The 17,446-nt window shown below is 38.5% G+C and overlaps 2 protein-coding genes across 2 annotated transcripts; both read right to left on the reverse strand.

The window, feature by feature from the left end:
- Positions 1 to 2,537: 2,537 nt before the first annotated feature.
- gal3st1a (galactose-3-O-sulfotransferase 1a) lies at positions 2,538 to 9,064 on the reverse strand. The gene is made up of 3 exons (XM_026343611.1): positions 8,436 to 9,064; positions 4,179 to 4,329; positions 2,538 to 3,943 (listed from the first exon to the last, which is right to left on the reverse strand). The coding sequence occupies exons 2-3, from the start codon at positions 4,304 to 4,306 to the stop codon at positions 2,794 to 2,796; spliced, it is 1,278 nt and encodes a 425-aa protein (XP_026199396.1). The 5' UTR covers positions 4,307 to 4,329; positions 8,436 to 9,064; the 3' UTR covers positions 2,538 to 2,793.
- A 1,010-nt stretch (positions 9,065 to 10,074) lies between these two features.
- Positions 10,075 to 17,093, reverse strand: pes (pescadillo). Its single transcript, XM_026344225.1, has 15 exons — positions 16,940 to 17,093; positions 16,674 to 16,753; positions 16,149 to 16,302; positions 15,763 to 15,872; positions 15,331 to 15,502; positions 15,123 to 15,212; positions 14,708 to 14,824; positions 14,372 to 14,449; positions 13,451 to 13,540; positions 12,187 to 12,317; positions 11,934 to 12,059; positions 11,480 to 11,664; positions 10,932 to 11,089; positions 10,681 to 10,848; positions 10,075 to 10,432 (listed from the first exon to the last, which is right to left on the reverse strand). The coding sequence occupies exons 1-15, from the start codon at positions 16,961 to 16,963 to the stop codon at positions 10,358 to 10,360; spliced, it is 1,758 nt and encodes a 585-aa protein (XP_026200010.1). The 5' UTR covers positions 16,964 to 17,093; the 3' UTR covers positions 10,075 to 10,357.
- Between the last annotated feature and the right edge of the window lie 353 nt (positions 17,094 to 17,446).

A 17,446-nucleotide genomic window follows, 5' to 3' on the forward strand; every position in this document is an offset into this window, starting at 1 on the left:
ACAAAAGTGTACGTTTTCCAATCAGCAGTTGTACTTTAACGCAGCATATTGTGAGTTTCTCGGATTTTCTAATAATTACATTAAATTAAATACAATTTTATTGGTATAGCGCCAAATAACAACACAAGTGTAAGGTAGGAATTATTAGAATTATATAGAAAATCCAACAACCCCACTGGAGCAGCACTAGGCAGCTGTGGAGAGGAAAATCTCCCTGTAGAGGGAGAAACCTCCAGCTGAACCAGGCTCAGGGTGGGCGGCCATCTGCCTCGACCGGCTGGAGTGAGTGGAAAGAGGAGAGAAAAAAGAACAGCAGGCAAAAAACAAAACAACAACAAGCAGCAAAAACACTGGGCAGGTTGGTAGGACCAGTAACTGCACTCTGGAGATATACAGCTGTGTGGCTGAGGATACCTGCAGAGGAAAACAGAGAGAGGGAGACAGAGGAAACACAACTTAAGGAGAGAGAAAAGACAAAGTAAATGACATGCAATGGTCCAGAGACACCCCAGCCATCTCTAACTATAAGATTGATAAAAAAAATATATAAGTTTTAAGTCTAGTCTTAATGGTAGAGAGGGTGTCTGTCTTCTAAACCTGAACTTGGAGCTGGTTCCACGGCATGTAAATTTGTAATCGGTAATGTACACAGCAGAAACAAGGTGCATTAGATTGTGATATGGGCAATTTTCCATACTATCTCTGCAACTCTGTGATGTGACTGCTGATTCAGGTCAGTTGGGAGTAATGCTAACACTCACCGTGTAGTTCCTCCATCCATCCGTCCAAAATGGCTCCAAATGTTAATGTATAAATAAAGATATATTTTTTGAAAATCTAGTTTCTGCATTTTTTGTGCACTGATCCACAGTGGTTAACCTGCCATATACACTTTAAAATTTACCTGATACGAAAAGTCAACATGTGCACAATGAAAAAGTCCCAAAAAAAGCTAAACTGCTTTGAGGATATTGTATTGTTTCTGCTTTAACGTCACACAGTTCCTTAGAATTTTGAAAAATGTGTTAGCAAAATAAAGCAGGTGGCAAGTGTTGATAGGCACATTATATTAGTTGCTAGATTCAAACTTGGTATATGTGTATCTCATATTCATGTAGTGGTGTATAGTGTTATACAGAGATCACTGGGTTGAATTGTGGTAATGCAGTTACTTACTCCTTTTTCATATTTTTGCAAAAGTAAATAACAGTTGTTGTTTTTTTTTTTTGTTATGTTTTTTTTTTTTTGAACTCTTATCTACAGAAAAAAACGTCCTCTTTAAAAGCAGGTGGTTGTTTATGTTGATTCATTAATTCCAGCTGATTCAGAGATAAATTTGTACACAAAAAACAAAGCACAGTCTTGCTACCTATTATATATACATACAATAATAAGGATGACAAAATAGTCACATTTAGAGTGGAAGTTGTGAAGTGTATAACAAACGGCAATATTTCACTTTATTTTAAGGATTAACATAAAATGTGATTTTTTTATTGCTGATAGTGATGGAGAATTGTATGGAGGACAAAATCAGCAGCACAGATACAGTTAAATGAATACATAACTAAATTCATTCATAACACAATACACTACAAAGTAAATATTAATGTAATAGAAAAAACATAGGAAATATAGAGTTAAATGGACACAAATTATGAGCAACACATTGGATTAACAGCAAAAACATGTATGTGCATATTTAGTTAACCATTTGTGTCTCCGGACTGTGATTACAATGCTGTCTAAATACATTAAGGTGGTATTTAACACTGTTAGTCATTGTCACACTGCCTTTGTGGATAAAATGTACCTCACTTGGCTGACAATTTTTTGGCTTACTGTGCAACAAAGTTCCACCACATCATAAATGTGCCTGTCAAAACAGCTGGCAATGGTAAATGCTGTTAGGTTTGACATGATCATAACAGGAGAATGCACAGCAAAATATTTTATCATAGAGCAGAAACATCTATATATAGTAAATACTACAAAAACAAAAAGACAAAAAAAAGAATTCTTGATTGCATACTGTTATACTTAATTTTGAAGTTAATGATTTCTGAATGGGATTTATCATATCTTTTCCATGACAGACCTTTTCTGCAGGAAAAACAAAGTGTAATAAGACAAATAATAATATCTACAATTGATTTAGATGTAGCAGTTGTGGGGTATTCATACAATGCAAATGTTAATGTTACTGGTTTCATTTGTTATGACAAGTGAAGGTGTCTGCTTTTAGAAATGCTATTTTGTCATTCATTCATGGAAACTGTGACAGATTTTGTCCTCCATAGACAATAAACTGGGACATAATACTTACATTCATTGCATTTTAGTCCTTAGTGGGAATTCAGTCTCTTAGAACTGTTTCAACTTTCATTCTTTTATACAACCTTGGAAATTTGGCATGAATGGCAACAACGGGTGCTTTTCCATCAAGAGGGCTTCTAAAATTAGTCCAGAGCTTCAGAGTTCACATATCTGCTCCATTAGTACAATGGAGCATAGATTAACATTTTAATGTGTGGAAATCGACTCACAAACACAGAAACCAATACCAAGCGTCATCTGTGTACCAAACTGGTTCAGTATTTGAAGATTGTGAGGTCAAAATGTTTTTGTCCTCAAGCACCCATCAGATACATTACAGCGCATATGAAATGCAAATCTGGACACATTTCATCAAAATGAGACAGGAAATGTGACAGACATGTTGAGCCTCACTTTTGCCAGAGCTTTAATACAGTCTTTCAGAGTTGAATTGGCTTCTCTTGCTCACACAGCTGGTCACCAGTTAATGATATCTCGCACACGGCCCCACAGCTTGGTGATCCACAGGTTCACCCCTAGCTCGGTTAAGTACTGAATCTCTGGCATCAACATCTTTCGGCAGAGCTTTCGATGTGCCTTGTCCACATTCTTCTTCAGGTTATAGCCCATGATGGACTTTTCTCCGATGGGTTGCCAGGGCTGCATGGCTGTCTCTTGGATGCTGCCAGCTTCCACAGCATGACCTTCCTCAATGCAGATGGATGCCATCTCTGCATTCCTTCTTCTCAGCTCAGCCACATCCTTAGCCATTCGGTCTAGTCCATATGCATGCACTTTCTTCCAAAAAGTCTGGTTGAAATGTTGGTATAGCTTCCAGTCAATAGCATTCCACTCAAGGGCCCTGGCCCTTAGCTCAGGGGTAAGCTTAGACACAGTGGATCCTTTGCGAGCATTGAGCTTGAAGAAGAGCAAGTCGTCCATCTCCCAGCAGAGGGCATCCTTGAGCAGAATGAGTGATTCCTCAAAGTATTCCACCAACATGACCAGCTGAAAACGGTCAGTGATGAATTTGATTCCCTCCTCCACCCGTGGGTCATCCAGCTCCAGAGTGTTGTCCTGCCCAAAGTCAAAGAACAGCAGATTTTTGAGGTAGAAGGAGTTGAAGCCCTCTGGATCAAAGTAGGAGTGGGGGCCACGTAAGAACTCAGTTAGCTTATCATCACCTGGTATCTTCCAGGTAAAAGGCACCAGCCGGCCAAAGTAATGGAAAGATGACTCAAAAAGCTCTGCAGGGTCTCGCAGAATAGTGATGTAGGAGGTGTCCATAGGGAGCAACTTGGCCACCTCAGGTGCATTAAAGCGCATGTGATTACAGATAATATTGAAGCACATTCCAGGTCTATAGTCTTTGACCTGGGAGCGCTCAAAAAGAGACGGATAGAAAAAGTCATTACGGCTATCAGGAAAGGCGAATTTGAGCCGGTGCTTCTCTCCAAAGCGGAAAAGGATGTTCAGGAAAGTGCTGCTGGCTGTTTTATGGGTCTTCATGAACATGATATCCACTTTAGGAACACAGGTTTGGCCAGTGGTTTTCTGTGAGCTGTTTGTGATAGGTTTGGAGTGGAGCTGAGCTGGGCGGTGGGCACAGGAGTAAGGCACTGGAAACCTACAGAGATGGAGACAAAGAAACCACTCAAATGATAAATGTAGATTAAAAAAAAGCAGAAAAGATCTTATTTTAGAAGCCGGGATTAGAATTTTTATTCTGTTTTCATTTTTACTTTATTATTTCAGCTGTATATATTGTAACTGCTGAAATAATTCAATACAGTGCGTATCCTTCATTATGTTTTATACCGAATGCATGTACACCACATCGTTACCAGTGTGGTTAGTCTTACTCAGGTAGACTGTAGTGGATCTGTGGAGTAGAGAGGCAATAAAGCAGGATCATACAGCTGGTCACGAGGGTACCCAGGACCAGGCCTTTGCACATGGATCTCCACTGCCTCCCTTGTTTGCCAGTCATGGTCCAACAGAATCAGTGATTACCTTAAAAACACAGGATGTTTTCTTCTTAAATTTTCACATGGTTTATTGTAATAAGATTTTCTCACCTGTTGGCTGTGAAGACTTTTTTTTTCTATTTCTTAAGACAGATAAGGAAAGCCAAGACCTCTGTTAATTCTGTTGCAGTTTGTACACTGTTCTCTGCTTAGTGGACATATAGATCACACTTTAAATGATTTATTTAGATGGTTAGTTGGAAATAAATTAAAGTGTAAAGTGACTCCATAGATTGCTATCTTTGTTCTCTGGTTTCTACAGAAGAGGGCACATTAACATGAACAACTGTAAAATACACTGCTGAAAAAAAAAAAATCAGGGAAGAATAAATCATAACAGTACCATACCAGGCCATTTCTTATTGAAAACACTACAAACATTCAAATTCCAGAGGCAGTCAGTAGTGCCAGAGTTCACTCAGCAGTCATACAAATAGCTTGTGTGCTTAGCCATTGTACCATAGAGGTACAATGGAGAGGTAAAAGCTAGACAATCCTCAAAAAGGGATAATGTGGTGGCCACAATCAAATGCTGTCTCCTTATCGTTCCTGGCTGATTCTACTCAAGTTTTGTGTTTTGCTATTTTCCTTGTCACTACTGGTTACTCCAAGATGGTACATTCATTTTATGCAGTCAAAAGAAAGAGATACCATGAGGCCCCCTGTTACACCAGGAGAGCTGTGGAAGTGCAACATTTCAGACGCAGGATCAGTATCTGCCCCTTTGTATAAGAAGGAACAGGAGCAGCATTGATGTGATACTGATGTATATGTTTCTGTCCTATTTCCTTTAGTATTACCATACAGCTCATTTACCAGAGAACATGAGAATTATTAAGTCTACCATAGATGGTCCATTCTCTTCACAGACATGAGCAGGTTCACACTGAGCACATTTGACAGGTGTAGATACTGTTTTGAATGTTATGCTGCCTGTATCATTATGAAGCTTGATCGGTTTAGTGATGGGTCAGTGATGGTCTGGGTTTGCATATCCTTGGAGGACTGCAAAGACCTTCATGTCACTGCCACTGGTACCCTGACTGCTGTGAGGTGCTGGATAAAACCCTCAGAACTGTAGTCAGACCTTATGCTGTTTCAGAAATCCAAATGAGAACCTGTGGGACATTATATATTATGTATCCAATGCCACCAAGTACCACCACAGACTGCCCAGGAGCTCCCGACGCCCTTATCTAGGTATGAGAGGAGATCCTACAGGACACCATCCACTGACAGGAGCATGGCCAGATGTTGTCGAAAGTCCATTCAGACACAGGGCACTTCTGAGTTATGAGTTAATGTGATGAAATTCACACAACTTGGATGAATGAGGGATCACTTTCACTATAATCTACTATAATTTTGTACACAGCCCTCCAGGGGTTGATGATTTTGGCTTCCATTGACTGTTTTGTCATTTTGACACACATGACTTTGTTCAGTGTCCTTAAAATAATGGATGCATTTATATTCTGTAATGAAATGGACATTTATTGCTCAAAAGTAAAACTCAGACATGTTATTATTATGGTAAAACAACTAATAATGATTCTCTGAAGTGAATGTAATTCTAGTGAATGTAATTGTGCAGTATTGTCACAAAGTGGCCCCTCATTTCATAATTTAAGGTGTTCATGAATATTTACCAAACATGAGTCATATTCTCTGTGTATCCGACACATTTAGCATTATGTCATTGGCTGTCTACTTCATAAACATTTTAAACACAGGGTGTAGCATTGCACAGAGAGCTACAAAATGACATACTTGCAACTTGAAATAACCAACCTTGTGTTTCTTAGCTGACCCAAAACATAAATAATTCATGACATTGGAAAGTGATATTGCAGACTGTGGTAAGACAAGCCACCTGCTGACTCAGCTACACAAGTAATAAAGTGACACTCACCACCTGGATTTTGCAGCCACCGAGTGCGACCCCAGTACAGAGCAGGGGTTTGGGAACACATACACATTCGCAGTATAAGGCACATAATGTCCTATGACAACATTTAAAAGACAATTCTGAAAATTAAATCAGAATGTTCTGTCATTCTCAGAATATTCAGCTTTTATTGCAATTTTCAAAGAAAAAACAAAGCTTATAGTCTGCAAAACAGATGCTGATAGTAAATGTTTAGATCTCACTTAAGAAAGAAAAGTGACAGTAGCCTTCCTGAAAATAGCTCTCGTGAACTGAAGAAACAAACCAGAACAAGCCCACAGGGAAAGACAAGAAAGCAGATGAACTGCAACAGGACCATTCTGCCACTGAAGAACCAGTATCGTTCTCATGACTCAGGCAAAGGAAGACACAAACGTCGAGGATGGACTAAAACAGAATGATAGCATAGCAACAATTAAGAAATCCCTGGTGTGTGATCAGTCCATGGAGGGTCATGACTAATAGAACATTTAAGAATTGGTGATTATATTCTCACATCATCATTTGCGACTTATTCTGGACTGATCACACCATCTGTGACTGTGCCAGACCTACCTTGTGAGTAACAACAATCTAATGTAGGATGTACACTGGGAATGGTCGTAAGCATTAACTAATGGATGCTGTCCAGTTAAAAATACCTCTAGGATTTGGGAGGCTAAGTCACAAGATGAAGCCTCCAGTTGGGCTAGACCTTGAAAGTTAATATTTCCTAAGCAGTGAAAGTGCACTCACAGCTTAATTATTTTCCAACCGCCATAACAACCATTAAAATGAGAAGGAAGAGTGGCGGCAGTTGTGGGACATAGGTAGCGAGTTGCTGGAGGAACTGCCCTTCTCAGCCTAAATTAGACACCATTTTATTCAACCATATGCAGGCTAATAATTACCATGTTAATGCGAGTGCTGACCTGCAGCATAATTATCTTTTCATTTCATCAACACCGTCAGCAATATTTGATATGAATTTATCTAAAGTTTTGACATCATTGATTTATTAGTTTAGATTATAGCAATTAAAAAGCTCACAATAATACTGCTGATTTGCTGATAGACCTTTGACAGTGTTCATAGGTCAATGAATTACTTTAATGACTGCATACCATAGAGTTACAGATCTAAAAGAATGGTTTTCTAGCTTACCTGTAGCCTTTCTTATAAAAAAGAATAGAAAGACATGACCCCTTTTAACAGTTTTATTATCTATCACATTATTCCCTGCTGTAACTTAGTAAAAACCGTGGTAATGTAAAAGTAAAAGCCAAAGGTTATTATGACAATGATTACTCATTAATCATCATAAGTGGAGATTTTGTTCAACATTTTTGATGAATTATAATAACTTGATTTATAAAGCACTTCAAAGAAAGTACAACCTGCTGTACAGTGAAAACAGGCAGAAAAAAAACACAAAGTTAAAATCACAAACAATAAATAAGTAAATAAATAGTTAAAATAAATAATGGTGCTGGTGTTACAACACTTTTGGTCATGTTTTTAAATTCAGTTTTATGTCTGTCATGCTGAAACCATGTTGGACATTGAATTATGTAAAACATCCATATGTAATGTCAATAGTGTGGTGTCCAGTGTGTCATTTATTATGTATCTAATGTTCGCACGAAGTCCAGTTTATGGCCCAAGGCAGGTTTTTTTAGACTTTTAGTTTGCATGAATTAGTTTATGAGCTTTGGTTTTATGAACTTAGATTCAGTCTTATCAGAGTCAAACATTACCTAAAAGGTACATGTCCATTAGTTTTAACTTTTGTCTGCGATCATCTGTAATTCTGAAACATTCACTCACCAACTCATTATAAAACTTCCCCCATGCAATGTTACATCCCACATTTAGCCTGAAAATATTTACTATGAGCATTGTATGGCTGCATGCCAAACCAAAACACATTTATTTACTATTCAGCAGATCATGGATAATACTGTCTTCATAGTTAATTTAAGACTAACTGTGTTCCTACATTTCATGTAACATAGCTGAAAGTTCAGGAAGATAAAAAACAGAAACAAATTAACAACCTTGATATTTCTAACAGAATGATGAAAACCATAATCATTATTAAAACATGTAATATAATTTTAGCAGATTCAGAGAGATAACAAAACAAATGGAGGATGACTTCTTACCTTCATGCATACTGTAAATCCAAAGAAAAACTAATGGAAGTGTTTCTTGTCCATTTGCATTGTCTTCTTCCTTCCCATCGAGTTTCAGATGATGAATACAAGTCGATCTCCCTCCAACATCTCTTCTGATGTCCGATCTTGACATACACATACTGTTAGACCCAGCACAGTCCCACGCTCCCCTTATCACGTCTAGCGCTATAGAGCTCATTCATCTGGTTGCAGCTCCTCTTCTCCTCTTTCTCTCTGTATGCACACCTGATGCCTCAGGCCACCTACTGCCTCCCCCTCAACTTTCAGTTCTAAAACCGATCTGCTGAATAAAGCACTGCAGGAAGGCTCACCTAGCTACCTGTGACGTCAAGGTCGCTGTCTGGGGACATGCACTTGTCAGTGAGTACAAAAAATGAAAGAATGGGAGGCAGAGTAAAAGAATAAGGAGGAGGAGAGAAGCTGTACAGTCCCTATTCTGTGTCTACATACAGAGGGCTATTGAGTGCAGACACTGGAGTCTGAGCTGCAAGCTGATAGGAGGGGTGAAAACAGCATAGAAAGAACAAATGCAGAAAACCAAAGCACAAAGGCTCTAATTGTACCACTTGATCACTGCACTGTTTTGTTTGAAATGCTTATTTAGCGATCTGTGTGTATATGTTCAGTAGGAGGAATGTAAAGACGTCAGATTTTTACATTTTACACCAAACAATCATCTAAACAAACTGAGCAACCTACACAGTTTGGATTATCATGCAGCAATATGCATGTTGAATATGTACCCGAGAATGTTTTGTTAAGAATATGAAATTATATTTTTTTAATGGGTTTTTCTTTTTGATTAAATCTATACATTAAAATATTTAAACTTGTGGACATCAATGTGCACAAGTACAAGGCCCTACACTACACTACAGTGTCTTGTGCCGATCTCTTGTACACAACTGTGCAGACATTTCAACAGACAATGAAATGAACATTCAAACACGTGACAAGTCTATTTGGCTGCGCATGCCAGGATGTAACCATGAGCGGTCATAAAGTCTCACCCATTACAGTATGTGAGCTCTCTATCCACACTGTGGCCCTGATTCCTGGAGGGCACACTGGATTCACGCAGCTCATCCAGCCATGACACTGCTGCTTTTGTTGAGCAGGGCGTGCCTTTGCCTGCATGCACCCAGAGTGACAGGACAAGAGCTGTACTGGGTGGGCATGCCTGGAATGCAGATGAAAACGGGGGACAGGGAGTGTTTAAACTGAATGAGCGGATTGAATACTGCAGGCATGACTGGCCTGGCCTTTGGCCCACCAAGATCACAGCAGCATCACACTGGGTGGAAAACCCACTCTTGAATTGTGGACCAATGAGCGTAGATGGTTCACTAACAGCAGGACAATGACATCAGCCTCCGCCCGCTACACAGATGTAGACTCTTAGGTCATGTGGGACATATTTTAAATCTTCAGTTACCTTTTCTTACAGGCTCCATCACTCCCATGACCCTTAAGAGGACAAGGAGTTTGGTTAGGATAATTGCTGGATGAAGGTACCTAGGCTTTAGTAGGCTCATCTAGAGACTCATTGCTGGGTTGAAGCATCACTTATACTTGACATAACAGCAAAGGAACAGAAAACTGAAAGTTGAAATATCACAAGACCTAATCTATTTGTTTTTACTTTAAAATACATGAGTACAGATTTTAAAATAAAGTGGAAGAAATACCTTGGGTACTGTAGAACAGAGTTCATACAAACAAAATGAAAGCTGAAGTCACTTTTACATTAATAATTACATGACCAACATATGCCACATCCTGCATTTCTGCTCAGAATTACACAGATATATGCATTTAGAGGTTTTATGTCAACCTGTGATGCATTTTAAATTCAATACAGAAAGGCAGTCTATTGATGACGGCAGGAGTTATTTTTTGGCCTTTTTCTTCTTGACTTTTTCTGCATCGTCATAGGCTTTCCTCTTGGCAGCAAGTTTGTTAGCCTGAAAGAAAGAAAAAAAAAAGAATGGAATTAATGCTCTGAAGCAGCTTAACACAAGTATTTTAGGGGTCATTCACTGGTCTCCCATGATCTCTGCACAATTTCAGGCACCACATATTGAAAATAATGTTGATCCAACGTTAAAATGTAACAATGATATCTATTCACAGAGCTGAGCAAACAGTCTTATCTGCACATGAATCCATGCTGTATCAATAAAAAAAAAAAATAAAAAAAAGGGGAACAAACCTCTCGGGTTTTTCGTTTCTTTCCAAACATGATCTTGTCATAAAGGTACTTCTCCTTTTTCTTCATCATCATGATGGCAAGACGTTTCTCCTCTGCTTTCTCCTCCTGCTCCAAGCGTGCTGAATCTACTACTTTCATTTTGCCAGGCGTCACTTTTACTTGCAGAGACTAAATGGAGGAGACGCGTATTGAGGTTTATAAAAACACAAGATGATGCAGGTGGCAAAGAAAAGGAATCAAAAATCCCCTACCTTGCCCTGGGATCTTTGCTCTTCCATCTTCTTCAGATTATTCTCTTCTGCTCCTCCTTCCTCGTCTTCCTCTTCATCATCATTTTCATCCTCGTCATCCCCCTCGTCATCTTCCTCTTCGTCATCTTCCTCCTCATTGTCGTCCTCCTGTTCAGGGGCTTTAAGGAAGAAAAACGTGTACATTTTATGTGTATGTTTCCTAATTCCACAATTATTCTCCTCATGTACACTTGGACATGGACTCAACAGTGAAACTGTAGATTTTTAGAATGCTCTCAGAACAGATTTTAAAAAGAAAAAAATGTTCTTTAGTATAAAATCTTTACACAGATATCTAAAGTTAACACCAATATCAAACTCAACATAATTTATTTTACATGGATTAGCCCCCCTTCAGTACAATGCACCTTTTTTATTATTATATTATTTCTGTAGTCATGTCATGTAGTCAATTAGTGCACAGCAGTCATTTGTGTGTTATGAGTGTGCAGAGTTTGTACGGACACATTATAAAAATTGAAACATTATAAAAACGCTTGAGTTTGTACCAGTTTTTTCTCCACGTTGTAGGGCCATGATCTTCAGTTTTTCAGGTGGCACATAGTCGCCTTCGTTCTCCTCCACAAATGGAGAGAGGTGAGGAGGAAGAGTCACACCAAGGAAGTAATCCTCCACAGGCAGGAGGACTTTAGCATTGACACAATCATAGACCCACTGGGGCTGGATGTAGTACCTGAAACACCATGTTATGCATAATTAAAACAGGGTATGCAAAATATGATGTAAAAGGATAGTTCTTATAAAAGAAAGCTGAACGCTGACTCAGAAAGGAGGCACTGTAAAGGATATGCTAATGTACAAAAAGAGAAGTTCATAACTCAGTCGAGACTTCCTATACTTAGGAGTCAGCAATTAGAAATATACTGCTAGTCTAATTTTTTGTGTGATCATCATGTGACCAGTGAGGAAATACAAACACAGAACATTAGAACAGTCCTTTACCTGTTTATGTACTGTTTGTCGGTGTTAGGTCTGTCAACAATTTGATGTGTGATTGTCTCCTCTGTCACCTCATATGTGCTGCCAATGCCTACAGACTTGTCCCAGGACACCTCACCACCAAAACACCTGAATGGCAGCAGCAATACACAGAAGACAACAAAGGGCATCAGTTGAAGATTTATACTGACTTTTTTCTGATTATAAAGTGTGCTGTGGCTTTCCTTTGAGTTTCACTGCAGCAGCTCTCACTCACCTAATAACAAAAGCCAATGACTCTCTGGGCACTTCTCTGTTAAGGAAGAACTTGAGCCCTTCAAAAATCTTTTTATGGGCTTCCAGCTGTTTCTGTTCCTTTTCTCTTGCCTCCATCTTTTCCATGTCCTCCTGTAGAAAAACATCAAAGGAGAACTTTTTTATTTTGTTATAGTATCTTACAGGCATGACATTCAAAATTAATTCCCACTCAGCATTAAAGATCACTTTCAACAAATGCTGTCTGGGGAGTGAATTAATATTATTGTTTCTGGATAAGGGTACCAGGCTAGGATTGTTATGATAACGCTAAAAAACTGTCTGATTCCTAGAAGGCAAAAACCTCAAATTTACTGGTAGGGTCTACAAAAAGCCAGTTTAGCAACAGCACAGGGGTATTTAGTGTCTATATGAACAAAGTCAGGTCTGCAGTGAATACATTTAGTTGAATGGTCCAAAGAAAAAAAAAAAACAATGTCTTAATGGGGTTGTCAGGCTCAGAGCAGGATCAGTTTCCAACCCAGCAAGGTCAACAAAACAAAACAAAACACTCAAAGAGTGCAAGTTGTATTACTACCACCATGTTGACACAATTTTGTGGAACAATAACACAGCAACATGCATTTAAGGAACGGGAGCCTAGTAACGAATGGCAATAAATAAAAAGGAATAAAAAAACAAAGTTACCATCTCAACCACCAAATCTAACAAATTACAAAAATATCTAAAAAAAAAAAAACATGAACAGGAGTGAAATTATACAACGGAAGGCTTAGAAAGTTTTGTTGAGTAAACAAGTAGTTCTTTAAACTGCCTGTTAAGAAAATAATATGCCTAAGTTTCAATCGTCCTAATGCTTGAATTTGTCTCATCAGGAAGAACTGAAACCACCTCAACTTATTATTTGGGATGCTGGAAAGTGGAGCAGGGAATCACTGTTACCAGCGTGAGAACAAAAATTGGAAGTAGGTTCACGTTGCAGTCTGAGATTTCTAAGCAAAATGTCCCTGGAAAGTCCCTGAGGATAAGAGGGCCTGTAGTTGGGAACCTCATCAAACAAGCTTCCCAGGGTGGTAGACACTTTACCCTTAGCAACGACACATGAACCCGTCCCCTGTGCAACACTTCAATAACCCTCGACTTGCTGTGTGTGTTTTAATAACACATCTCAGTGCAATGTCTGTGCCTTTATTGTTATATTGTTATTTTATTTATTTAAAACATACTACAGAGTGAATCTTTTTTTTTTTATCTGGTTTTCTTACCCCTTCGACAGGAAACTGGTCAACTTCACCCTCCTCCTCCTCTGCAGTTGAAACCACTCGTGCCAGACTGGCACTCAGAGCTGAAAGTTTCTACACAACCAAAAACAACAAGATTAGAGCAACAGTTCATAATTCTATTTGTATTATTTGTCATTTTATTACAGGAGTAGGTACAAATAACTAATGTGAACTACCAGATACCTTTGTAGGTAACCTCTCATTTTAGACCGGGAAAAAACAAAACAAAACTAAAATAACCCCCCAACATCTTACCATCACCCTAAACAAATAAACATAACTACCAAGTCTAAGAAGTTTGTAGACCTCCACAATTAGTTTGAGACAAAATTAAACTCTTTGGGCAGAACTCCAAACATTATATTTGGCAAACACCAATTACAACTCATCAGCTGGCTAATATCATCCCTATAGTGAAGCATGGTGGTGGCAGCATCATGCTATGGAGGTGAATCTCATTCATACAGGTTAGGAGACTGATCAGACCTGAATGAAGAATGAATGCTAAAGGGGTGTTCTACAACATACTGACTTAAGGTTGTAAATATCTTTGTAATGAAGAGAGTTTGGTTTTTGATTTTAAAAAGTGCAAAAAATAAAAATAGGTTTTTAGTGAGGTGTTAAAAAAGTGCATGGTACCTAAACGTTTGCATTAAACTGTACATACGCAGTTCACATATTTGAGAAAGTATTCAGACCTGTTTAAATGTTCCTCACTTTGCAGTCATAGATTTAATTTTACAAATAAAATTGACTTTCCCCCACCAGTCTACACTCAGTAATCCAATAATCAAAGAAAAAGGCTTTCAGTGCTGTTTGTTGCTAAATTGCATAAATAAATTATTATTATTGATATACAGTATCATTGAAATTTTTTTAAGACCCATGACCCAAGAGACTCACCTCTAAGTAGCATTCTGAATTCATGGCATAATCATCCTCATTCGCCTCCTTCAACTCCGACTCCGATTTAGTGTCCAGCTGGAAAAAGAGGGTTACATTAACAGAGTTAACAAGGTGTTTTAACTGGTGATAGCCAGCAATTGTCAAAAATACCTATTGTATCCTGCAGTGTCATTGTTCATTAATCCATATCTTTAAACATTAAATGGGAGAAGGCTTTTGAGTAGAATAAGTCATTAATACTTTAACAAATGCAATAATAATTTCTATACAATTAATAGTCCACTAACACACTTGCAGAGAAAAACCTTGTGATATTTTCATAGGTCAGGATACCTTAGGTGGGTAGAGCAGGTTGAGGGAATGGTAGAGTCTGAAGTTGACAAACCCCAGGAGTGTTGTGTACAACTCTGTGAAGGTTGCCATTACTCTGTAGTCAACATCTGTGGGGTGCTGAAAGGGAAAAAAACTGTTTCAACTGTAATATAGGAACACATGTGTACTAACATTTACTGTAACTTATCATCCCTGGAGCTCCAACACCCTAGGGATGTCAGTGAAATGACAAAAGTAATTAAGTAGTAAGTAAGAACACTGTCATTTTTTATGTATGACATTTTTATCATTATTATTTATCTTTATTATGGGTCTAAATTCTGACAGGGCTGTGTCATCCTTCTGTGTAATCCCATAATAATAAAGTGGCTGTTCATAAACCACTGTGGACTGCATTTCATCATTATGCACTTACATCATGGGAGAACTGATATGGCACCAGCCAAGTAACAAGCTGTCCCATCACCTCAGCCTGGTAGTATATTCCCTTGATGGAGAGGAAAACCTATCAGGAACAAACAAGATAACAGAGGTCAATGAACTTAATTCATACCGACAGGGTCACTATTTTACTGATGTGTCACACAAACAAAGCAGCCTGAAGGAAAGTGTAAAGTGTCAACCTTTCTAAGAGAACGCGATGCAATTACGTAGTTCATCCACTCCACAGTGAGTCGTCTGCACAGCTGGATTGTCTGCACGTGGCATTTTCCTGTTCGGGCAAATGTGGAGAAGAGGAAGGACATGCAGAGGGCATCGTCGATATCACGGAGAGCATCAATGAAGGAGGGGTACCTGCCACAAAAAGGAGCACCAGTGAGGCAACTTGATATGGTTTGTTCTTTTTGGTCCTTACCTTAAAAATAGACACTAAATTAAACAGTGTTTCAGTACATCAGTAACTCTTTAAATATGCTATTTGTCTATATCTGCCTATAAAAGCAGTTTTAACTGTCATATCTACTAATACCATCTCCTTTGAATTGACTGAGGAAATCAGTCAAACTCAATGCTGCCCTCCTGTGTTGAGTGTGGAGAATGTCAACACGTCTCACCTTTCTTTGATGATATGGTCCAATTTGTAAGTTGGCTTGTTCTCTCTCAGTCTCTCCACAGAAGAATATTCTGATTTTCCATAAGCCTTCTTAAGTTTGCGTACAAATACCTGTTAAGATACACATCACCTGTTAATGTACACAAGTCCAGCATTTACACTTCATACTATTATTGCAATAGTAAACACATACGGCTTTCCCGTGACATAAAACTAATTTTTCCTTTGAATAGAAGGAATCAATTTATTTACAACAGGAAATTGAATGAACAAAGTAAAATTAAAATCAATTTCCAAACTACTTCAATCTACATACTTTTATAACCATGTTCACACTACAGTGTTAAAACCAATATTATAAAAGCTGGCAAAAGATGCCTGCAATACCTTGTAGTCTCTGAACTTCCCAACAATTGGCTCATGTAGGAGAAAGCGGATGTCTTTAAGCAGGTAGAAGGTCCTCGGGGCTGTGGAGCCTTTGTTCACCTTCTTCTTGTGCTTTGGCTCATGAGGGTAGATGCCTTTGAGGATACACAGGCGCCTGAAAATCACAGAAAAACAACATTTTCATGTGATGTGACCTATTGTCAATAAATGTAAGAAAACAAAATCGCTAACATGTTCAATTTCTCAGCTTGTTTCTAAAACGTGAACAGATGCTTAATCCTTTAGCTGAAAAAAAGTCAATTAAGCAGTTCTGTTAACTGCTCATTAATGGAAATGATCGCACCATGAGTAGCTATGATACCATATCATCTCTCTAAAAGACGACTAACAAAGACAAAGCATAATAGGCGTCATGGTGGCAGGATATTTTGTAGATCTGTATCGCTGGCGTAACCGGTTTATATAATATTGCTTGTCTGATGATGCTATTTCTCGCTTAGGTCAAAGCTGTGAAGTTAATGTTACCTGAAGTCCGGGAGGCTCAGCTGTAACTTCTTACGAGCTTTGTTTCTGGTGATGTAGTTGGTGGCAGAGCCCCTCTCAAACTGCAAAACATAGTCAACAATATTTTAAGGTCGGACTGACACGATGCTTGGACTTATAAAATATGCATTTGCACCCAGAGAAGTTTAGATCGTTGGCTAGCTCCGTTAGCTAATAAGCTAGCCGAGGTACCATAAGATTTAACGTATCTAACACGACTGAGTCATTAGCCTAACATCAACTCTTACCTTTTTCTTTTGAAGGCCCCCCATTTACAAATGATGTGTGACCTTGTAAAACGTTTGGATAAATATAGCTGAATACAAATTAAGCACTCAGCAGCTTCACACAAGGCTAGCAACCATCACCGCAGCCGATGCACGTGTCGTTTGACATGCGCGAACAGACAAGCAACAACCAGGACCCAGAGGTTGTCCGCTCGTCTGCCTGTGTAAAAAAGAAGCAACACAACAGAGCACAATAAAAACACAAACACACTCGCTGTTTTAATTCAGCTCCACGTCGGTGCCAGCATGTATCTGTGGTTTAATTTGTAGCATTTAACATCTAACTAATTTTGAAATACAGTACAGGCCATGTGTCTAGAATAACTTTTTAATTTTGTTTAAAAAGGAAGTAACTATAACATACAAATAGTTTTTATTACCCATGCAGAGGCGAATATTCCTCTGCATAAAAGTTTATTCTGATTTAACATTTCATTAGGTATAAATACCATAGCATACCAAAAGTAA

The sequence above is a fragment of the Anabas testudineus genome, chromosome 9 (assembly GCF_900324465.2).
Source record: "Anabas testudineus chromosome 9, fAnaTes1.2, whole genome shotgun sequence".
NCBI lineage: Eukaryota > Metazoa > Chordata > Actinopteri > Anabantiformes > Anabantidae > Anabas > Anabas testudineus.